Source organism: Barbus barbus (genome assembly GCF_936440315.1).
Source record: "Barbus barbus genome assembly, chromosome: 34".
In the NCBI taxonomy this organism is placed as follows: domain Eukaryota; kingdom Metazoa; phylum Chordata; class Actinopteri; order Cypriniformes; family Cyprinidae; genus Barbus; species Barbus barbus.
Window position 1 is genome coordinate 14009329 of NC_136762.1, and position 22313 is coordinate 14031641.

The 22313-nt window shown below is 38.0% G+C and overlaps 1 protein-coding gene across 2 annotated transcripts in view; it reads right to left on the reverse strand.

Annotated features, from left to right (window-relative positions):
* The window catches only part of LOC306853984 (glutamate receptor ionotropic, kainate 4-like), a gene marked incomplete at its 5' end in the record, with an annotated part of 197932 nt that overhangs the window by 28940 nt on the left and 146679 nt on the right, over window positions 1-22313 (reverse strand). For both annotated transcript variants that reach the window (XM_079391731.1, XM_079391732.1), the window contains 2 exons: window positions 2542-2745; window positions 12440-12547. In XM_079391731.1, coding sequence (XP_079247857.1) covers window positions 2542-2745; window positions 12440-12547 — 312 coding nt within the window. The remainder of the gene's footprint in view (window positions 1-2541; window positions 2746-12439; window positions 12548-22313) is intronic.

Consider the following 22313-nt stretch of genomic DNA (forward strand, 5'->3'; position numbering starts at 1 on the left):
TGAATACTTTTATTCAACAACGATGCATTAAATTGATAAAAGTGGCAGTATAGACATTTATGTTACACAATTATTTAAAATAAAAGCTGTTCTTTTGAATTTTCTATTTATAAAATAATCCTGAAAAAAGTATCATGTTCTAAGCAGCAGTTTTCAACACTGATAAAACTTTAAAAATTGTTCATGAGAACCAAATAAGCTCAGTAGAATGATTTCTGAAGTAAATTCAGCTTTGCCGTCACAGAAATAATTTGCGAATTCTCGCTAGTAACTTGTTGCATATTAGCATGCATATTACTAGCATACAGGCTGTTTATTAGTACTCATAAAGCAAATATTCTACATGACCATATTCTACAAACTTTATTGAGTGAAAAGTCAGTTAATAGTGAGAACTGGACCTTCAAATAAAGTGTGACCACTGTATTTACAAAACAGACTTTTTTCCAAACCATTTGAACGGTAGTGTGTGTATTTTAAATTATATTTCACATGGCTAAAGCTAAAAATGGTCAGTTTAAACTTTTATAGCTTTTTTCCATTTAGCTGATGATTAGCAAGTTAAAATTTTAACTTAATTTAGCTTTTCAAGTTAACTTCCACATATTATTACATGTACACATTTTAATATGACATCAAATTAAACAATTTCCAATACTTGCCTTTTAAATTACAGTATCTCACAAAAGTGAGTACACCCCTGACATTCAGCAACAATTTTAATATATTTTCTCAAGGGACAATACGGCACAAATGAAACGTGGATATATTTTAGAGTAGTCAATGTGCAGCTTGTATAGAAGTACAAATTTACTGTCTTCTAAAAATAACTCAACATACAGCCATTATTGTCCAAATAACCGGCAACAAAAATGAGTAAACGCTAAGTGAACATGTCAAAACTGTGTCCAAAGTGTCAATATTTTGTAGGGGCACCATTGTTATCTAGCACTGCCTTAATCCTCTTGGGCATGTAATTCATCAGACCTGCACAGGTTGTTGCTGGCATCCTCTTCCACTCCTCCATAATGACATCAGCTGTTGGATGTTAGACACATGGCGCTTCTCCATCTTCCGCTTGAGGATGCCCGACATGTGCTCAATAGAGTTCAGGTCTGGAGACATACTTAGCCACTCCATCACCTTTACCTTCCGCTTCATCAGCAAGGCATTTGTTATCTTGGCGGTGTGTTTGGGGTCGTTATTATGTTGGAAAACTGCCGTTCGGCCCAGTTTCTGAAGGGAGGGCATCATGTTCTGCTTCAGAATGTCACAGTACATGTTGGAATCCATGTTTCCCTCAATGAACCGCAGCTCCCCAGTATCAGCAGCACTCATGCAGCCCCAGACCATGATGTTACCACCACCATGCTTGACTGTAGGCAAGACACAATTTTCCAGGTACTCCTCACCAGAGTGTCGCCACACATGCTGGACACCATCTGAACCAAACAAGTTTATCTGAGTCTCATCAGACCACAGGACATGGTTCCATTAATTCATGCTCTTGGACAGGTTTTCTTCAGCTAACTGTTTGCGGGCTTTCTTGTGAGCCAGCTTCAGAAGAGGCTTCCTTCTGGGATGGCGGCCATGCAAACTGACTTGTTGCAGTGTGTGGCGTATGGTCTGAGCACTGAAAAGCTGGCCTTCCACTTCTGCAACCTGTAAAGCAATGCTGGCAGCACTATACGTCTGTTTTTTGAAGCCAGCTTCTGCACCTGACACACAGCACAAGGACTCAACTTCTTTGATCGACCCTTGCGAGGCCTGTTCCGAGTGTTCTTGGAAAACCTCTGTATGACCATGGCCACAGTACAGTACCTCAGTTTCAGGTAGTTACTGATCTTCTTATAGCCTCGGCCATCTTTGTGGAGAGCAACAATTGTAATTCTCAAATCCTCAGAGAGTTCTTTGCCATGAGGTGTCATGTTGAACATCCAGTGGTCAGTATGAGAGAATTGTACTCAAAGCACCCAATTTTAACTGCTCTAATATAAGATACACACATTTTTGTAGTCCTGTCAAGCAGACAAAAACATGAACATGATGAATAGGACATGTGGCTTTGCATGGTTAAACGACGTATAGCTGTTATCACTTAGGGTGTACTCACTTTTGCCAGCTTTTTTGACAATAATGGCTGTATGTTGAGTTATTTTCAGAGGACAGTAAATCTTTACTGCTATACAAGTTGCACATTGACTACTCTAAAATATATCCAAGTTTAATTTCTATAGTATTGTCTCTTGAGAAGATATACTAAAATGGTTGCTGAAATGTGAGGGGTGTACTCACTTTTGTGAGATACTATACACGTTGCTTTATGTTCCAGAAGCTAAAAATGGTCACATTGAACATTTTCCCTTCTTTGTATCTTCAGTTGGCAAGCTAACAACTTTGCCTACTAGCTAATGTAGCAACATTTCACAATAGCAATAATCATCAGGCAGCAAAGAAAGGGGGAAAATGCATGATACCGCAGTGCCGTTCTGTCCCAATTTAACCCCTGATTAAAACCTATTATTTTGTGACGTCACTCACCCTGCTGATGAGCTCTCCCACCATGCCTGTCCAGGTGCCATTGGCACCCGACACTCCGTACACACCGTCCCCAACTAGACGAATGCGGTACTTGAACTTCAGGATATCTGCCAACTCCTTCAGCATGTCCACGCAGAAGCCTTCATAGCGCTCGTTCCCTTCAAATTCCTGGTGATTGGCTCTCAGCATTACGTATGGATTCTCCTGTAAAGATATTGGTGTTATCGTCAACACTCACACATCTTAACGCACTCTGGGAGCACTTCTGTATCAATCAACACTCAGTTTTTTGTGACAAATCATTTGAGTCACACTAGCCATGTTTTCAATTTCCATCCAAACTTGTAAATTTAATGTGGGAAAATTGGAATATCCACCATTTCCATCCCATATGTTCAAGATAACAAAATCGAATGAAAATCGAATCAAAATGGAACTGGATTGATGCAACTGGGGAAGACACAGTAGCTTTTTTTCCTACATAAGAAATTACTTGCACCTCAGAGTGTGCAGACGAAATGCAATAACAAACGCTGTCATGTTATCTTGCAGTTGGAGGCGGATGCTTGATGTTTGGGATAGAGATCGACCGATATATCGATTTACCGATATTTTTCCCGATATTTAAGCATTTTTCCATAATCGAATATCGGTTTTGTAATATCGGATTCCCCGATAAACACCGCCATCTTGTGGACGTTTTCAGAATTGCGCGCAGGATCGCAATTGCAGCGCATCTGAGGGGAGACGAGACAGCAACGGCGTGCAGGTACTTGATTTGCTGTAGTTAGTAAACTATTTAATATTACAGGCATTAATGCACAAATTAGATGTATTACATAAATGCCTGATATATAGTTTAAATGCAACTTGGCTCTAAGAAATATGATAAATAAGATACTCTGTCAAGCCCTGTCCCTATAAAGATAGGCTATAACTTTGCCTGAAATAACACAGCCATGAATTAGCACATGGTGGAAATAAAAGCGCTGAATTTAATTCTCTCTGTGGTCTATTAGTCTCGTGAAGTCGGAGTCACATAGATAATCCATCGAGTCCTCTCCCAATAAAGACGTAACTTTGCATGAATTAAATAATACAGCCATGAATGATTGCATGTTGGAAAGAAAAGCATTGAATGTAATTCTCTCTCTGTTGTCTATATGCTCATCATTAGTCTCGTGAAGCCGCTTTCATATTGCAGTTCACTCAGCGGGTTGATGCTCAAGAAATGCTCAGCACGGCCACCGCATTTAACTTTTAACAAGATTCACTTTTTTGAAGCACCCTAAATTGTATTAACACTTACTATATAACCATTATTTCGTTTATAAACATCTAAATTAATACAACTCTATGGAAATTAATTATTTATTATCTCCGCGATCGATCGCAGTTTGAGTACCCTATAGTTCTGTGTAAATGCATAGATAAACCGCGCTGTCAGCAGCATAATTTAGAGCATGCCAGTTGAGAAATGCAATAAAATACAATGCTTGTTATATTCCAATATTCCAGAGAATATTATTCCGTGAATTAACATTATCCAGTGAATTATTCTTCACTCTTTATCCTATTAAACAGCTTATAAACCTACTAAAACTGTAGTTAAAAATGAAGTTGATATGACTCCTGTCCTTTATTTATTTTCTTCATTTGAAAACATTAGACTTTCTATGTTAATTTTGCTTACTGCTAATATTAGTGTTGCTGCTAAAGCTTTTTATAAATAAAATGTTTTTTATTGTTGTAATACGAAGATTAAATTGAACATGACAGGGCTCTAGACTGCGACCAAAATGGTAATTGTTTGCGAGTTAAAATTTGACGTGGTCGCATTTGTACGAGTGCCAGGTCTGCGCTGCTCCAAAGCGTCTGCTTCATACAGCGCGCGCTGCCAGCCGCAGCACATTATAGCAGGAGTCAGATTTCACTGATCACGTGAAGAGAGGTGCTTTCAGCCGAGCGCTTAGTGGGTAGAGCCTGGTTTATACTCGCCGCGTCAGCACGAGCGTGAAGGTGCGCGTAGCGGATGGAGCGCAACGGATGGATTTGTTTTCAAACTAAAGTAAAAGACCGCTTCTTAAACCAGAGAAGGTGAACGTGGTGGTATTCTTGTAGAAAAAACTCCTGTCAGCTACAGCCAGTTTAGTTTTACTTTTCTTTTTGTTTTCGTTTTGAGAAGCTTGTTATCTTTGCTGTTTACCTCAGGTTATGCTATGGAGGCTTTCCTTAATTAAAAAAATATATATATTAATATTTATCTGCTTCCTCAGAGTTTGCTAAACATTCTGTAATATACTAGGTATATAGTACAGCATGTGATGTGTCCTGCCATGCCTCATCTTATTCGTTTTTGTTGATAAATGTTATGTAAGAGTTTGTCATTGTCAACGTACTGTTTTATTGTTGTTGCGCTTTTTAATTAAGAATAACAATGAATCCATCTTTTGTTTTAGTCTTAAAAAGTTAAAGGTGTATAGATATAAGCAAAACAGACAATGATCTTTTCTTGTAAAATGTGACACCAAGATCGCAAATTTGAAAGTAAAAAGCGCACGAAAAAAGAAATTCCTGTTCACAAAATTTAAATCACAAATAATACAGATGAAAAAGAACGAGTTGAATGTTGAAAACTTTCGTTACCATATAACTATAAACTATGATAAAAGTTCATCAGCATGCATTGATTAATCAAATGTTGTAGCAAAAAAAACAAACAAATTGCAACCAAATTATGTGCTCGTGCGCAAAAGTGAGATCAGTGGGAAGAATGAGTCTAGAGCCCTGCGTGAAAGACTGCTAATTCTCAAAACATTTTTTGTTAAGATGACTGAAAGGAGGAAAAACCAAAGTGAAGTATGGACTTACTTCACACAGTCATTTATTTACTTTATAACAGTAAATAAATATCGGTTCTGCATATCGGTTATCGGGCACATAGACATGCAAATAATTGGTATCGGTATCGGTTATAAAAAATCAATATCGGTCGATCACTAGTTTGGGACCGCAATCGTGTGAGACAGTTCTGAGATGTAATTATACCAAACCATTTTGATGACAGACTTTGGCTCAGGCATTTCAGAATGACTAAACCAACATTTGAGATGTTGTGCAATGAGACTGGTCCACTGGTTAGTCCAGTTATCCACTCAATGATCTGCTGAGGCAAGAGTTTTTTGTTATGTATTAAGGAATTTATTCTGTATGTGTGTTTCCATTGTAGTTTATGCACACGTCTCCTTATTGGATAAAAATAATGATTTGCCTCAGTTGAACACATCTTTTATATACATTTTATGATTTTACGCACTTCTTGACATTTCAATCCAGAGGTTTTTAACACAATATTTTAACACAATATAAGTTTGCATAAAAATACGAGGATGTAAGCATAACAAAAGTTTGGACACATAAGGCTCTGTGACTAACGTGAGCCCACCAAAAGACCAAGTTCTTAATTTACGGTTTGTTTTCTCATGCTGCCCAAAGACCGAATAGATTTATTAGGCAATCTGTGGTCAAAATAAAGGCTTCGTAAAAAATTTCATCCCGCCATCTTTCAATAAACACTGGCTGTGCCCACCGTTATACATTGGGATATTTCTAGTATGCACGATAGTGGAGAATGTTGCTGTCATAAATTAAACACTTTGCATAAATTGAACAGAACATTGCCACCTTGGACATAAACAGGCACTACAGAATGAAAGCAGCCATATTAAGCTTTTCAAAACCACTTTTTGTTTTAACTGCAAAAAAATGTAAAAATCACTTTGTCTGATGTGTTGCGGTAAGACAGACACTAAAATAGGTCTGTGGTACTTAAGATTTGTTTAGCGCAGACTGGTTGACTGGAGAGAGTGTTTCATTTTCACCAGTAAATCTGACTCGCTCCACTCCGATGCTTTGAGTGGCAATCTGAAGAGCTGAGGAGACTTTTCAGTCTTTCGCATCGCCATGGCAACACTTTTTTCTTCTTTTTTTTCTACCTGCTTGTCTGGTCCTGCATCCCTGATTTTTGATGTGCCCAGTGGCCATGCTCCAGCTGGCCTGAGTACAGCAGCAGCTGGGTCTTGCGGCCTGTCAGACAAGGGGGAACGTCAATGGACATGTTCTGACACTTCAAATAAACCTGAACTCTATTAATACGAGCCGCTCATATGCATCCAAATAACACGGTAACTGTCCTTTCACCTCATTTGTATGTCCATAAAAGCCGCATGATGTCTTTGCAGATGGATGTGAGCACCTTGGACCTGTCGAAGCAAACAGCGAAATCCCATATTGCCATGGCACAAAGAGGAGCCGCTTTGGCTCAGAGTCTAACACTCTATAAATGCAAATCCTTCCATTTTGTTCATTAACTCATGTTACCGTCATGCCCCGGACTGACACTGGTGCGGTGGTTATGCAGAAAAGCACAATATAAATGCAAATTTGCATCGCTTACAGCCTGCTGGAGGCACTCAAGTATTGCAGCCGGACACTTTCTCTCAACTAGGCTTATTAAAGAGTAGCATTTCATGGACCAGTTGCATATTAGACAGACGGTTTCAAAGAAAGGAGGAAAGCTAATAAACAAACCTTCTGGATTCAATTAATAGGTCTACGCACTGGGTGAGAGAAGTCATCGATGGCTTCGGGTCATTACGTGGTGCCCATAATGGCCAGCTAGCCTCTGGTCTGATTGATGATTAAGCCAAAGAAAAGGGAATGATTACACATTCATACTTAATAATCCATTATAAGCAGAATCTATGAAAAGACAGAGGAAGAGGAATTGAGGAAGAGGAGGGAAGTAAACTCCCTTATGGAAATTACCCATGGATTTACTACAAAAAACCCCAAAACAACAACAACAAAAAAACAAACAAACATGGTTACTAGTTTAGCTATGGTAACGGCAAATTAACCATGGTTTTGATGCACTAAGTAAAACTGTGGTTATACAAATGGTAATTCTCCAAAAAACCCTGGTTAATTTTCTTAAGGGCCCTGAAAACACAGGACCAGGCTTTTCGCCATCAATATCAGAAATTGAGCTCTGGCACCAGTCGATTCCAATCACAGCATTTTACCAAAAATGGTCAAATTAAACATTTTCCATTCTTTTGTTGTCAGTACTTGGTTAGCAAGCTAACATCTTAGACTTTACAGCTTAGAAATTACTTATCACATATTACAGAAGCTATAAAATTGAAGTTAAACATTTTTGTGTGTTTTCAGTTAACACTCCGTTAACAAGCTATAGCTTAGCTTTAGCCTTGTAGATTACATTTCAAGTGGAAGCTAAAAAGCTACAGAAGCTACAAAAATTTAACCAGCCTGTTTTCAGTTGTTAGCAATAACAACTTAGCCTCGCTGAACCTTTTAAATTACATATAACTTTACCATATTTAACTTAACATCAGTAAAGCTAAAAATAACCAAATAAAACATCTCTGCTTTCATTGTTTTCAGTTAATCTTCGGTTAGCAAGCTAACTTCTTAACCTTTGAAATTACATATCACATAATGTTACAGAAACAAAAAATTATCACTAAATAAAACTGACAAAACAACTCCTTTTCTCAGCTAGCCTCTAGTTTGATTGATGATCGAGTGCCAGAAAATGGAGCAACCACATATTTACATATAATAATCCATTCTTAGCAAAGCCTATGAAAAGAGGGAGGAAGCAATTGAGGAAGAGGAGCGAGGTTAACTGTGAACACACAGGACCGGTCCTGGCGTATCGCCATCAATCTCAGGAATGGAGCTCGGGCATCAATCAACTGAGTGAATGCTGTTATCAGGCCAAGCAATCCTCTCTTCCGAGCTTGAATGGTTCCATAACATTTGCGGGTCACATCAGAGAAAGAAACTTTCCATTTAATAGCGCAGACAGTGAGATTAAGGGCACTTTGAGTGTCATGTCTGCCAAATGCAACATTCCTCACCAGTCTGGGATCTGCAGCAGATTCTATTTGTTTTCTTGGAAGGCTGTCAGCTGATGAAATCCATTTTACAAATATAGCATGGCGGCAGTCTGGTTTGGTGCGTTTGAAAAACAAACACATTAAAGTCAATCTTACTTCAAATCAAATCTCAAAGCTTTTTGTTCAGAAGGTGAAGAAAAATTGGATTTGTGTGTTAGCATTTCTCAGACGTTCTCAAAAAACCTGAGTGAGTTTGGTAACTGACTGGTCCACTACACCCTCTTTATTTATGCCTCCCTTGATTTTTTTTGATTTTTGATTTTTTTTATGGCTTACAGAGGGTGAATGGCACTGAAGATAGTCCAGACAGAACCAGCTCTTCTAGCGGTCTGAGAAACAGAAATTGGTCACAGAGGCGACACATTACATGAAGATAGTGCCTCACATTTTATATTTATGAACATTTCCAATTGCTCTGCGAATAAAGGCTATCTGCCTCTTTTTGAACACAATAAAAGTGGTCTGTCCACTGAAGATGGTGAGCCTGAGGTTTCAACATGAAATTGTTTCTTCAATCGTACTTCTCAATGTTTTCAGAAAGAGCACTTTATCGCCATCATTGATTGCCGTGAGCGTGAATTCAGTGAGGACTTTCTTTTGAGTAGATGCAGTAATTCAGTCTCCACTCCATGTCACATTATTGTCTTCTGCCATTGCACCCATACAGATTAATAACACTTTGCCTTTTCTTTTTTTTAAGATGGATTCTCAGAGACAATTCTGGCCGGGAAAGATTACTCGACTTTTCTCAGTCATTCAATTCATGATATGGCGTTTTTAAAAATGCTGATAGCATCACAGAAAGGAGATTTTATGGAGTGAACGGAAAGTGAACTCAGTTTCACGGGAAAAACTATGTATTTGAGCTTAAAAAAAAAAAAAGGTCTTGACAACGGCTTTATCTGAGAAAGCAAGCAGCTGTTGAAGGGAAAGCATATCAAACCGAATCAAATGACAGCACAGAAAGGTTGAAAAACTATTAAACACGAATAAAACAACAGCATCTTGTATTTGCACACGCTGTCTGTGTTGTTTTAGTATTTGAATCACTAAGGGAATTATGCAAATCAGGCATTAACTGTGTCAAACAGAGTAAGCCCAAAAACTCATGAGTGCCTGGTTGAGTTGATTGGCAGGAGGTTTGCAAAAAGAAGCAGTTGCGTTACCACACGCCGAAGTGGCATAACTGTGAATTCAGCTCTGGCCCCAATGCCCACTGCTTGACTTAACACCAAAGATTTTGAAGCAGTAATGATTACAGGGGAGACTGTGTTCAATTGTAACACACTAAATTTCTACAAGTTAGCACTAAACATGTCCTCAATGAAATTCTCTCTGCAAAAAAGGAGTGTGATAAATATAGTTTTATATAAAGTATAATTAAGTTTTCAAAAGAGTCCCACGTGTAAGCCTTAAAGGAAAGGAAACCAGAGGGCTGAAATCAGCGTGGAAAATCTATTTCTAAATTACAGCAGTTTTTAATAATCCTACAAAACATTATAAGTGGACTTCAGGAAACTTTATAAAATAATTCATGACCCATTTAATCACAAATTATTCCTCACAGCTAAAATAATTATTACCATATAAAGGTCAGAAATTATTCAGCAATATTAATGAGTATTACAGGAGTAATATTGTTCTGAGTTGTTCTTCTAATACGTGAGGTAAGTGAGCTAATATTATATAATATATTAAATTGGATATTATGTCTTCACCAAGTCTGCCAATTGCCACCAGTCTATCAATGGCAGAGTAACACAGTTTTTTTTTTCAATCAAAGGCTGGGTTATGAAAAGCAGAGTATATAAAAAAAAAATGTTACAAACAAACATGAGCTATTTGTGTTCTCAATCAAAGCACTGAAGCTCCGGCTCCTTCTGCACATGATATAATGCCAAAGGCATCAAGAGCAGCTACAAAACCCCGCAGAACAGTTTGTACAGTTTAGACAGCTTTACCACTACAAGCCAAACCAGCACTAACATACTGTCTATCCTTACAAAAATGTTAGATCTAGCCCATATCACCAGGGTAAAATTCAATCTGTGTGTTTGTGTGTGTGTTGTAGCTCCAGCGATGACAAAAGCTCACAGCAGTAATGAAAACGCTGGTGGAGTGGTCCACAGGTGCTCAGCTCTGCAGCATGTTTTCAACGAGATAAAGCAGACTTTGCAATCAGCCTGTGATGAATGGGCCATGATAGAGCTGAAATTGCTCTAAGGTGGCTCTTTAATGCGGCCAAAGTCTTCGTATATCTTTAAAGTGGAATAAACACGCGGTGCAAACTTCTCCCCCGTTCTCCCAGATGCAACATAATCAAGCACATTAAAAATAAAAGATCTGAGAGGAACTAATCATTCCACCTGTATTCCACTCGTTCTTTAGTGAGACAACATAATTATCTCTATTTCACTTACAGTACCGCACAGCAGTTTGTTTTCATAAACCTGGTGAAAACACCAGTAATATGTTGTGTTGGAGACTGGTGTGCTGATGTTCCCATCAGGCTCTTCAACAAACTTTAACGAAGGATTGTTCTGGGTTAAATCAAACTTCCAGTTGCCATGAAACTGTGATCATCTTTTCTTCCTTATTGTAACGTATATATATCCGAGTGAAACAGCTTCTCGAACAAGAAAAAAGGTGGGTTGGGACTTGATTTTATTCATTAAGAATAGATTGGATTGTTGGATCAATGTCACTGAGAGAGGGAAGGATTGCGGTTTTTGATTACTTGGGCATATAATTAAAAAATCATGAGCATGGATAAATAATTTATAATAAACACTGCAATGTTTCCATTATAAATAAGTATTGTCCATTTTGATATCATGGTGACTATAAGCTCAAATCTTCTCTCTTTTTTTCTTTAAAAAACAATATATATTTTTTTTATTTACAGGCAATGTTTACTTTGCAATTACTAACAATAGATGTGAATGGGGCCAATCTGTAAATGTTAAAATACTCACAGTTTCAATAGTATAGCCACAACATGTTGTTAACTGTAAAAAAAAAAAAAACACTTTCTGTTCAGTTATAGCTAATTTTACTACTTTGTTGCCATGAAAAAAAAAAAATTCTAAAACCCAAACAACCATGAAAATGAGAACTTTACGACTCAAAGCAACTACAAAAATAATACTCAAAAAATGTAAATGCTTTTATAAAATTACAACCTTCACATTTCTGCTTCTACATTCTCCAAAAATTGGGCACATTTACTCCCCTTGTAGTCATTATGCTACAAATGCTGTTGATTGAGCTTAAATCATGCTGGTCGACCAGCGGTAAGTTTTGCTGGTAAACAGCATGACTATGCTTGTCTTTTCAGCAGTTCTTCATGCTTATCATATCATTCATCAGGTGTAAATTGAACTGAAGAAGATTTCTCCATCTGTCCTCAACAAGGCTGCTTTAAACCAGCTATTTATTGGCTTTCGAGCACTTCATTCACCTTGCATGGCCCCTCTTCATTCGCAGTCTCTTTATTCCCCCTCTCTTTTCTAGTGCGGGATGACCCAACCAGATATGCGACATCCAGCCTAAGGCTGCGGAGAGCCTCTTTTTTCTCATCACAATACAGTGTATGAGAAGATGAGAAAATTGCCCCTAGATAACAGCCTAGCGGATTATATCTTCAATTGGTGGTTGCTGCTTCAGGAAATGCTATCACACACATACTTGTTAGCTTCCACTCATCTCAGAGGAGAAGAGTCTTTATTTAGATCAGTGCTGAACCCTGAGGTGATCAGAGACTAGACAGACAATTTCTGGAAGCTAAAAAGAGACTCCTTCAAAAAGGAGCTATTATATATCCTTTCCAGGGTGTGTGTGTAAATCTCTTGGTTGAATCGTTAGGGTGTGTCCTCTACTGAGGAACCTGGACCAGAGTAGAAGATAGGACTTACCAGGATGGTAGTTATGGTGAGAGTGGTGTTGAATAGTGTGTCTGTCACGTTAAGTGATGGAAGCTTCCTCTCCATGGACAGTCCCAGCTCTGAATGCCACTGACCAATCTGTAAGAGAAACACACTGAGAGTTATACTAAGCCTTTAAGCAAACTATGTGCAGCAGAAGATCCAATGACATGAAAGAGCAACCATGAAGCCTTACAGGGATAGTTCACCCATAAAATAAATTTCTGTCATTTACTTACTCTCAAGTCATTTCAAAGACAATAGACTGTTAAGCTCCCAAATTAACAAAAAGCACCATGAAAGTATCACCAATGTATTAGATTTCATGTCTTCTGAAACTACACAGTTTGTGTGAGGAACAGACCAAAATTTTATTAGATATTCACTTAAAGGGTTAGTTCAACCAAAAATTTTATGAAGCTACAAGAATACTTTTTGTGCGCAAAGAAAAAACAAAACAAATGTATATGTCGTGGTATTCTCGTGAATGTGCAGTGGAGACTGTAAGAGTATTCTCGTAGCTTCATAAAATTACAGTTGAACCTCTGATGTCACATGGACTGTTTTAACAATGTCCTTATTACGTTTCTGGGCCTTGAATGGGGTAGTTACGTTGCTGTCTATGCAAGGTCAGAAAGCTATCAGATTTCATCAAAAATATCTTAATTTGTGTTCCGAAGATGTGAACGAAGGTCTTACAGGTTTGGAACGACATGAGTAATTAATGACAGAATTTTCATTTTTTGGGTGAACTATCCCTTTAAACTCATAGCTGTCAAATTTGATTTGCTTTTGCACATATTGAAATATGGCACTTCAAAATGCGTACCAGTTTTGGCAGTGACGTCAATCTCCATTGGTTCTTGCATATCTCATGACTTACTGCAACAGTTTGAATGTGCAGATTTGTGCATAAAATGTTCCATTTAACATTTCAAATTTTGCTTGTTCCTAATAAATCCTAATTGTGTACAAAATCACTTTTATATGGCCACAGAAGACCTGGAATAATACATAAACAAACAAAGGTCACATGAGGACGGTAGATTCTGCAATATATGTCCCCTGAAACTCATTTCCAGGGCTATTTTTTTTACTTTTGTATAGGCAACTTTGAGTATTTTTTACACTGTAGTAATGATTATTAATAAAATACATAACATATGTTTTTGTGTTTGGGGAAATGGAACATCATTCTTATAGGATAAACAGAGAAAACAAGCCAAGAACAATGTATTAATTGGTTAATTGATTTTTACCAAAACGGTTATTCAAACTACTAATAAATTATACACAGAAAGTGAGAAAAGAACGTTCTCCATCACTGAAACGGCCTGTGACTTCAGTCTTGCATGAGTTATGCACTCTCTCAAAAAAACTCTCCTTATAATCACTGAAACAGAGATAATACTTTTCATTGGTTTTATCATTTCAACATTTGTAATAGATTTAATTCAACTGTATAGGCAGTTTTTGCCCCCTTATTTTGTTTATTTTTGTGCCATTTTTGTCATTTTGAAGCAAGACATTCCCAGAACCTATTCACTTTCATATTAAGAAAAGTAATCAGGAAATGATAAAAAAATTCCCTTTTTGTGTTCCACAGAAGAAATCAAGTCATACAGGGGAGACACAAAGGAAGACATATAAGGGAGAGTAAATTATGACCATTTAAATTCTTGCATGAACTATTTCTTTAAGGCTCAATGTCAGGTGGAGGAGAATGCGGAAGTGAGCTCGTCGACACACACACACACACACACACAAAACAGTCAAAACACCTTAAAAGAAGTGGCGAAGGGACATGCGCTCAATCAGAGATGCAACAGAATTCATTCATTAACTCAATTACACCCCAATTCTCTGAAGCGAGCCAATGTCCTCATTATCATTCCGGTTTTGGCTGGCACCCCTTCGCTAGACTGCCTATATGGGGCCACGCTGCCTTTAATGGGAGGCTGAGTCTCCACCCAGCACACATGGCAGTCCTAAATCACCCATCATTTTTATTTTTCATTATAATTACAAAGCCGCATGGTTCATTGGGCCTCCAGCTTGAAGTATTCTGAAGAGGTGCTGCTCTATTTATCTTCCCCGTCGTACCTGATCCATAGCGTTTCCATAGACCCAAACGACACAGGGGAGAATGATGCAGCACTGCACTGGATCTAAAATTACCCACTCTTTGAGATATGAAAGTGTCGAGGGCCACAAACAGGGGAGAAAGTGAACAACAGGAACTTTTTCTTTTTTTTGTTTAAAGTGAATATAAGAAGCAAAAACAATCTAGTAGTATTCTAAGGACTTTATGGATGCTGCAGCCACAGAACCAGGAATATTTCTCCAAATCCTGCGTGCATGGGGGACCTTGCATGAAACACTCCTAAAAGCAAGGGCAAATACATCTGCACTAGTTTGACTTTTATGTTGCAAAGCAGAGCTGCTGTTCAAGATTGCACTGATCCTCGTGAGATTGCAAGATACCGAGGATAATCCATTTGAAAATAGCTCACCATTCATTCAACTGTAAACCTGTTTCTCAAAGCACACTGCAAAAAATATTTTCCTAATCATTATTCTGGTCTTGTTTTCCACTAAAATAGCCCTAAAACAAGATATATTTACTTGAGAAGCAGAACAGATGAAAGATATTACGATGTGCCTCAGAGAATATAGGTTGCATTAAGTTTTTGTTGCCCTAGGCATTTCTTTTTTTAGCATATATCTAACAAAATGTAATTATAGTTAAAATAAAATAAAATAAAACAAAAAAATAAAAACTACTGTGTGCAATGCGATACCAAAAACAAACTTAATTCTAGACATATCTTCTCAAAACAAGACATTTCTTTTTTACAAGCATACATATAACAGAATTAAGTAATGGTTAAAATAAAAATAAAATATAAAATAAAATAAACCTTTGAAAACCAGGCTTAATATATTAAATATAACAATACATAGTTTTGCTTTAAGTAAATGTATCTTGTGTTTTGCAGTGAACACAGTGAGAGATGAAGAAAGGGGAAACTGAGAATGCAAGGACACCCAGAATCAGAGATTTCCTCTGAGAATATGATCAAAAGATCCTGCTTTCTATTTCGTTCCCTCCTCGCCCTTGTGGCAGAGATACCACCTTACTCTTACAAATGAAATCCAGTAGCAGCCAAACAGCCTTGATGGCTCTGTGGAATCAGCAGCACATGGCTGTGATGAGCTGACAGGAACCCACAGCCAGACCCTGATCTCCAAACCATTTCAATAGAGAGAGGTTGTGATACCAAGAACAATTAGGATTTATTAGGAGAGACATAAAGAAAAGAGAGGAGGAGGAGGTGTAGGCAGAGTGCAGTCAGGGACAGTGAGGGACCATGCAGTAAAGCTGTGGGCAGGAAGAGAGTCTGGATATCGTCCAATAGGGAGGAACTGCTCTGAGCGCAGCCATCTACTCAGCACAAACAGCTCTGACAAACATGAAGAACAAAACACGCCCAGAGTGGCAACTAGAGCATACACGCACTCATGCGCACACACTTTTACTCAGCTATTTAAATGGAGACATTACATAGACTTTGTTTTTATGTACAGCTAGTTAGAAATACTGTTACCTAACCCTTAACAGAAAATTTGCAGCATTTTTACAATTAAAGAAAATCATCTTAGAGCTGTCAAAATAAAAGTCCTGCTTGCAACACATCAGCCAAATAGAAAAACACATTGGGCGATGACGATAATTAAAAAATGGCAAATATCGGCTAATGTATTAGTTGACCAATAGTTTTTACAAAGGAGGACATCCCCGAATATCCCCAAAAGATGCTTTTGTCAGGTTTCGCTCCCTTCTGGGTACAAATTTGACCCCAGAATATGGTTACGTATGTATACACACATGCACTTATGAAAGGATAACTGATTCTGATGTTTATATTTTATGAGCAGATTTTCTATAAGTAGACATTTTTTTTATCACACACTCAAATACAATATTAAACAAGATTTTTGGACTACTTAGAAGACAATCTGAGTAGTACTTGCAATGCAAAACTCGCACCCATGATGCAATGGTAACCGAGAACCGATAAATGGCTTATATTAAAGGTGCCATAGAATGCATTGATACAATATTTTAAATTGTTCTCTGATATCTACATAGAAGTTATGTGGCTTAGGTAAGGGCAAAAATTGGTTTTACATGTGCATTCACAACCCTAGGATTTCTCCCTAGAATGAAATGGTCTGTTATTGGCTTATTTGAAAGGGTCATGAATAATAATGTTGAGCACTGCTCTGATTGGCTGTTTCACAGTGCGGCTCGATGTTGAGCTCTGCTCTGATTGGCTGTTACACAGTGCGGCTCATTGCAGCTCATTTCTCACATAGGAGGAAGGGAACACAGGGAAAATATATATTTCAATACTTTCTCTCGCAGTTATATCGTCAGGTAATTATACTGTATATAAAATGCGGGCATCAGGGAGCACTATTAGTGATCCCGACTGTTATGCCACAGTCTGATTCGCCTATTTTTCAGTGGTCTTTTTTATTCACGAGATTTACATAAGGAGGAGGAAACAATGGTGTTTGGGGCTCACTGTATGTCATTTCCATGTACAGAACTATTTATTATTCAACTATGCCAAGGTAAATACAGTTTTTCATTCTATGACACCTTTAAAGCTGCAGTCCATAAGTTTTGCCTCTTTGTCGCCATCTTCAGGTTTGAAAACCTGAAATTGCAGTTTCTTGCGGATCTTCCCTGTGTGGGATGTGCTCTGGCAGGCTTCAGCGCAGATAAATCTAATGTTTTAAGGTGAATGTGTAGCTGTCAGTCACTGCATCAGTGTGGATATTTACTGTACTTCGCAATCACAAATTCTAGCATACGTCTTGAAATTTTATGACCCAAATAATAATTTTCACCGTATATTGCCATCTGAACAAGTAAGTAACAAGTCTGCCACGTTTGTTCTGACTAACTGAGGAAAAAATCATTACAATAAATCGCGCTATCAATGGTGGTTTAATCTAAAGATCGGTTAGCTCATATCACATCAAACCATGTAAATTATTATTATTGTTATACTTTATTCTCAAATTATTAATGTTAACAACATCAGCATTGCGTGACAATTTCTGTGCAGTTTAATATCTAATTGTCAATTTCATATTAAGAAATTCTTTTAACCCAAAAAGCAAACTATGCTCCCTTCGAACTGGTTTTCTTTAAAATACAAATCTTGTGTAATTCCAGGTTATCTGTAATCAAATGCATATTCAAAACTGGAATACAATTTAATTTCATTCATATGTGTTTCATAAACACATAATCCTTTATCGATTAAAATCTGCCATCAAAATTATACATTTAATTATTCTAGCTGCCGTGAGAAAAGGCTAAACGATCCGCCACCTGCAGGATCCGGACATGTGATAGCCTAGTAGCTGGGACAACTTCTTTATGTTTACAGATGTGACGTAGTGCCATGCTCGGATTTCCCGCGAAAACCTACCCGTACCACTCAAATTAGAAAACAGTATTATAAACTTACCCTTGTGAATCGGGCTAAAGTAAGGCATTAGTTTTGAACACTGGCTGATTATGTACTTGCTCAAATATTGATTTCGGATCATTTTTAACCAAAATTTACGGATTGCAGCTTTAAAAACTCTACAGTAGATTACAAATACAAATAAAGGACCATCATTTTAAAAGCATGCATGTAAATTTAGGTATTACACCATTATAATGTACAGCATTAATAACGGATATTCATTTTGAGATCTGCTAAAGATTGCATTTAAAACGGCGATTAAATTATCATTTTTTTCTAAAAAGAAATGTTTAAAATAATAAAAGCATGTCTTAGATGACAGAAAATGCAAACCTAAATGAAAAACTGGAAAAAATAAATAAATCTGTAAATAAGTACTAAATATCCAACATCAATTAATATATATCCATCCATATGGGTCAATAATAAATTAACACTGAAATGATACCCATACACCAGTGTTCATCCCTAATAATTAAAGTGGAATAATTTACCCCATAAAGGATTAGAAGTATGTAGGGGTAATACATTTTATAATATTAATATGTAATTTAAAGCAATAGTTTAATTTAGCTCAAAGGGAATCATTTATGATTTTATAGGGATTTGAACAGAATCAGTGTTACGGCGATTCACTGAACGAGCCGTATAACAAACTCTGCACTGGATATTAACATCCAAAATATAGTGAAAACACTATTAAACAGCACAGTAACAAAATCGACAGATTAAGACATTAACTTGTGAGCAGAAAACACAAGATACTTCTCTTTTCAATATAAATCAGATTTTATTTATATAAACCTAAGACATAAACTAATCTAACACATGAACACAAGCATTCACACATTCACACATTCACACGTTGCAGAAAGAGAGAAAGTAAGGAAAGGATGAGTTTAAGAGAATGGAAATGTGAAATCCCAAGTTTACAGCAATATGTGCTATTGCATAGACCTGAACAACCATCAATCACTTATTTAACCCTCGCTTTGAGTTTCTCAATGAGGCTAAAATTTATATTAAATGCACCTGATTCAGTTTGAATCTGGAGGTGTACTTGCTTGCGTGCATTGCCTGTGTTGCAGACAGGGGGTTCCCCGAAGTTGCTGATTGGTTGAGAGTTCAGTAGTCTTTGAAGTGACTTGGGCGTTGGCTGAGGACGCGGAGTTGGAGTCTAGTCGAAACTTGAAGCGAGTGCAGTCGGAGCTGGACTTTGTAGCAAACTTACACTAGAACACGAAACTCCACGGAAAGAAAAGAAACTAAAGTAAAAGAATAAAATAAAAGGATGTAATGAGACTAAGTTGTTTTCCTTCTCATTATGGCATGTGGGCCAGAGCACGCTCAAAGAGCAGCACGCGGTGGCAAAAGAGAAGAAGAGGGACGAGCGCGACCAGAGTGAGAGTGACATGAGAGCTAAGAGAGCTAAGAGAGCGAATTTTACGATGTCCTGAGTTTTTAAACTCGGCTTCCAGACCGTCCCCTCTGGACGTCTTGACCAATTAGATACTGTCCTTGCTTGGGGTGTTGCTCTGTTCCTCCACCAAATCATAAATCAACTTGTTATCCGTTCAGTCAGAGGTCCGAACTTTACAGACTCTTGCAAAGTATACCTTTTGAACATGGTTTCTATAACAAGACTATGATGCATTTGACAAAGAATTGATTGGAAGAAACATTTAAAGCATGGATTTTCAAGCTCATACATACTAAATATGCAATATTTCTCTTTAAGGCTCGAGCTATTCAATACTTATTAAAAGCAAGACATATTGAGTGATTAAAACAAGGATAATCGAATGTTCAAATGGGTTACATACACATTATGCAGTTATGCATAGAATTTTTTTTTTTTTTCATTTTTTTATTAGTTTCATTAAACATTGAAAATGAAAGTCTTTATGCAGTTCTATGGAGAACGACGGCATGTTCTTTAGACAAAGGAATGTTGGTTTGGACTGTCTTCTATGTGGGGGAGAAGTCAGTCTAAGGAAGCTTGTGAATTCAATCGTGGAACACGTGATGGCCATCTCTTTGACCATCAGTCTTGATTATTTGCAACAAATTTGACAGTCTCCTTCTTGAATTGGAATTATCAATAAGTGTTCGTTTGTCTCAGTGTTGCAAGCTGTTTGGTGACAGAGGTTCGCTGGTTAGATTGCTTGCTTCAAACTAGGTTTACGACGTGCTGTTTCCTTAAGGCCTCTCTGCATTCCAGCTCCTCAGGTTTCAATGTTCTGATGCATCTTAGCATTGTCTGATTCAGTCTCTGATATCCTACAAGTAGTACTTGTGAAGAGTAAAAAATGCATGAAAAAGCATGCTTTTCCAGAGAGAAACAAATGAGAACAACCTAAAGTTCAGTGTCCCCATTTAAACGTTTGACCATGATTCCCTGTGATTTAAATGTGAATGGGTTTCACGGTTTAATACCCTTAAAGGTCTTTAGTTTGTTTCATGCCTCTGGCATAAATAATCACAATAAAGGCCCAGCAAGTGACTCATTTTCTACACTGGGCCCTTAAGAGGCTAAAAGGGAGCAGTTGTGGTAATTAAGTGTGTAAAATGAGAGCAACAAGTCAAGGTAAATGGGAGTAACTGGCTGAGCAGGACCCATATCCTGTTCATTTAAACGAGTCGTGATTAATCAAGAGCTATGAGTGCTTGTCATTAATTACCGCAGACAAGTACACAATATCAAAGTCAAATTTGAGCTCCCCTGCTTGTACAAATGGTACTTACAGCATCCTGTACGCCCGATCAAAGCCCATAATGTACTCAGGGACAGACTTCTCAAGTTCAACATCAGTCAGTCTGCTTTAGTCGGCAGAGGTGGTGTTGTAGGTTTATATCTCAGGAGGGTTTTCCCACTGTAATGCTAAAAAGAAAGTTCTGTGGAAGGTTTCCGGGGATAAAAGTAAAGAAGAGGTACAAATGTACAACTCTACATGCGTTTTAAATTTCTGATAATGTCAGGTTAGTAGTTGTCAGCAATAATCATATAGCTCCATACCTGCTACATATGCAATTATCACCTCAGCTGTGCCGACACACATTCCTTCATGCTTTATCTGTCTCTCATCTTCTTTTTTTGCTTTTCCCCATCCTGCTTGCTGCAAATCTACCCAATAATGAATACCAGTGGGGTGGCTGGAACAGGCAGGCAGAGTCTGGTATATTCTGTGAATGGAGGCATGAAGAAGTCGACACAGATCAATACAGCGGTGTGAGAAAGATGGAGAAGAGGAAGAAGACAGCAATGGATAAGCCCAAGCGTGGCCTTAGAAAGCACTGCAGCTCCAGAGATAACATGAATGCCTATTGTGAGCCACCACAACCTTTCAGTCTGTTCTCAAAGTAATAGGACAAAAAGGCAACTGTATCAGTGTGCGACTTGTCAACCCGCTATCAAACTATCATTGTTTGAGTCCAGTTTCTCAAGAGTGTGTTTGAACGTGAAGTGGGTGTATACAGTGGTTGAATGGCTCTATCTTCGTGTCATCGCACCACCAAGCTGCCAAGTGTCATCGCACCAATCTGTGAGTGTTCCTTACAACCCTGTGACCCGCAACTCAAAAACAAGTCCACATCGCCTCGTTTGACGGCTGCCCATTTCCGTTTATTCAGAGGCCAGAATTCCCACCTCTCATGTGGAACGAGGAGAATGTCACACCTGCAGTCATTAGCAGGAAACATATGCCGACGGGTAAAGAGTTAAAGGCTGGTTGGAAAGGTCAGGTGGGTATACTCCCTTTCAAGAAGTGACCTTTTACTACAATCAAAATTTCAATTTGCAGCGCATAACCGCCAACAGAAAAACATTTCTTGTTATTCCCAAATAGCATAGCCAATTTCAACATTCATTATTTGACATTATCCGCTTGCTGCAGGCCCGTTCCCATAATGACGAGACACTGGAGATCAGAGCCGTCAAGCTCCACCCAAAGCGCAGCTCACATCAAAGCTTTCTACAAACGCCCCCCACACACGCTTAACAATGCTCTGCCGAAGCTCCCACTGTCCGGATGCGAACACTGAAAGCAAGGAGGGGAAGATAGGCTGAGACCAAATCATGCATACTGTCTAGTCCCCTTTTCATCATTCCTCATTTATTCTCCATCTCTGCTGGCTTCTTCCTTCTCCAGCTCTCTGAAGGTCCTGACTGGCTGTGCATGGGTAATGGTGAATAGAGGAATCAAGTCTAAAACATTTTATAAGCATGATTGTTATACATACAATATTGCCAACGCACCAGTATACAAAAACAAAAGTAGTGACTAAATGTAATGGCTAAAATGCATTGGTAATAT